At 55.4% G+C, this 2475-nt stretch overlaps 1 protein-coding gene across 1 annotated transcript; it reads right to left on the bottom strand.

Moving 5' to 3' along the window:
• Positions 1 to 253: 253 nt before the first annotated feature.
• LOC125541122 (basic leucine zipper 2-like) lies at positions 254 to 1944 on the bottom strand. Its single transcript, XM_048704599.2, has 4 exons — positions 1308 to 1944; positions 1117 to 1207; positions 904 to 1030; positions 254 to 770 (listed from the first exon to the last, which is right to left on the bottom strand). Exons 1-4 carry the CDS (start codon positions 1847 to 1849, stop codon positions 610 to 612), a joined length of 921 nt encoding a protein of 306 aa, XP_048560556.1. The 5' UTR covers positions 1850 to 1944; the 3' UTR covers positions 254 to 609.
• Between the last annotated feature and the right edge of the window lie 531 nt (positions 1945 to 2475).

The raw sequence follows: 2475 nt of genomic DNA on the forward strand, positions 1-2475 counted from the left end.
CAATATGATCTTTTGCAAAGCTGTGTTGGACTGAATGATTTGTAGTGTTGTTTGATATACATGAGGATCGTAAAATTGTGTGTTAGACATGATTTATGTGAAAATATTAAAATTGTCTATTGTCTCATAGCAATGCACGGGCAATTACCTAGTCAATGTAAAGCAGGCAGGGACCTACGCATGAACCTTACATGTTACTACAAGTTTGGTCATGGGTGCAAGAAAAAAACTAGCAATGTATGAACAGTGGACGGAGAAAACATCACATTTGATTGACCAGAAATAGAACAAAACCCGCCAAGCAATGAAACCACTCGACCTCAACCAATCTGAGTTACAAATCCTTAGCTACAACCTTCGCCCAAAATGTCGGGGAAAAAATTACAGATCAGGGGAAGTAGAGAAGAATAATCAGGAGCAGACAGAGGACCCGAGAATGAACAAATTAGCAACCACCCACCGGAATGAACAAACTGAGTTACATACATAATCTCATCACACCCCGAAGAATGCAAACCAAGCCAATGGAATGCACCAAATCCTAACAACAACAGCAAGAAGCATAGCGACAACACTTGGTTGTCCTGAGGCCGACGGGCCGGATCTTGATCATGAGGGTGCGGCGGTCCCCTCGCCGGCGATCAAGCCATTGTTGTCGCTGCGGGCCAGGGGGCCGTCGTCGTGTGCCGGGGGTTCTACGTTCCTAAGGCTCTGCTGCTGGTAGATTTGCCTCAGCCTCTCTATCTCCTTCTTCAGTGCCTCCTGATGAGCTGAGCACGCACAACAGATTCGTTCACGCACAGGGAGTTAGTTAGCAAAGGGGTGGATTGTTTTGAATTGAATTCGGACGGTGGCCGGTGAGAAATTTCGAAATAAATTGCGAGGGGTGGCAATGCCGGTCACCATCTTTGAAGATCTTGTCCCGCGCGAGCGCCGCAATGCGCTGCTTGAGGTGGCTGTTCCCCAGCGTCAGCAGTGAGCGTTGGTGGTCGAGGAATGCCACGCGCGGGGACAATGCCGACACCTCCGTCTGCTCGGGAGCACAGTTTCCAGGTCAATTCATGGTGTGTTTTTTTTCTTTGGAGGCAGGGAAATCAAGCTCGAAATTCGATGGACCTGGAGCGACGTGACGCTGCGCTCAAGCTCCGAGATGTACTGCAGCTTGCGCACGCGTGACCGCTGTGCCGACTGCCGATTTGCAAGGATCCTGTGAATGTGGCGCCGAGGACGCTGGGAAATCAGACAATTCTTCGTTTCGGACCTATGCATTGTCGTAATTCTAATAGTAAAAGGAAAAAAAAAATCACCTCTTGACCCGCTTGGGATCGACTGTGGCGGGCGAGGACAGCTGCCCAGGCGCCGCGCCATCGCCATTGCATTCGCTCTGCGCCTCCTCGGTGTCGCCCTTGTCCTGCTTCCCGTCGTTGATGCTGTTGTGATCAGACGGCGACGACGCGCTCGCCGCCTGCGCTTGCCGCTGTGGGGCCAACTCGTCGGAAAAAATGGACATGAGTTGGTTGTCGTCGAGGCGGTCGAGCTCGTTCTCCCCGATGGCGGCATTGCTGTCGTCGAGGAAGGCGATGGAGTCGCTGACCGTGCGGCGGTGCGCGCCACGCTTGGCGGCCGAGAAGTCGAGGAACTCGTCGACCCAGGAAGGCTGCTGCTGCGCCCCGTCCCCACTGGCGGGCACCGGGGGCGGGAGCGGCGGCATTGACTCGGCGAGGAAGGCGCCCGTGGAGGGGCTGCGTTGGTGATGGTGGTGGCGGGCGTGGGCGCTGTGGTGGTGCCCGCCCCCGAACTCCGGCCAGGCCGGCGCCATGGTGGGGATCTTGGGCGGCAGTTGCGCCATGGCCGGGACCGCGCGCCCGAATCAATCAACCGGCGCAGGCGCAGGCAGCGGGCGCGATCGATGGCGCAACGCCCAAACCTTTGCAGTGCCGGGGGCTCGGGCGGTAATGTAGGCTCGGGCCATGCCAGAAATTGTACGGCCCTCGTTTTCGCTCACGTTGCCGCTGCCGCTGGCCGCCGCTGCGGAAACAATGGGCGAATCCGCGAATGGATGGCGTGGGGGGTCAGCTTCACACTGAGCTTGTGTGAGGGGGGGGGGGGGGGGGGGGGGGGGGGGGGTGTCAGCTCAACACTGAGCTAAATCGGACAATGGGTGAATGAATCTGCGAATGGATGGCATGGGCTGAAGCTCGACACTGAGCTAAATCGGGCAAAGGGCATGATTGGGCAGAGGAGAGAGGAACGACTTGAAATGTGATATTACAAGGTGAAGTGGCGGGAGCGAAGTTGGGGCGTGGGTTCTTTGGGGCGGCGGCACGCGGAGGAGAGGAGCGCTCCATCCGTAGATTCAACATATCTACTACATTTTTTGTATTTCATGCATATAATCCTTTAATTATGCAATGTTTTTAAAGCCTTTTCAGGAACTAACATAGATACAAGCACCCAGATCCAACACGCCACCAC

This window comes from Triticum urartu, chromosome 2A, assembly GCF_056163025.1.
Source record: "Triticum urartu cultivar PI428250 chromosome 2A, HENAU_Tu73, whole genome shotgun sequence".
Taxonomy (NCBI): Eukaryota; Viridiplantae; Streptophyta; class Magnoliopsida; order Poales; family Poaceae; genus Triticum; species Triticum urartu.

Coding starts and splice junctions, on each gene's coding strand:
- LOC125541122 (XM_048704599.2), bottom strand. CDS start 1,849: ATGGCGCAACTGCCGCCCAAGATCCCCACCATGGCGCCGGCCTGGCCG. Junction 1,031..1,116: donor GCAGCGTCACGTCGCTCCAG/GTCCATCGAATT, acceptor GCTCCCGAGCAG/ACGGAGGTGTCGGCATTGTC. Junction 771..903: donor GGACAAGATCTTCAAAGATG/GTGACCGGCATT, acceptor GTGCGTGCTCAG/CTCATCAGGAGGCACTGAAG.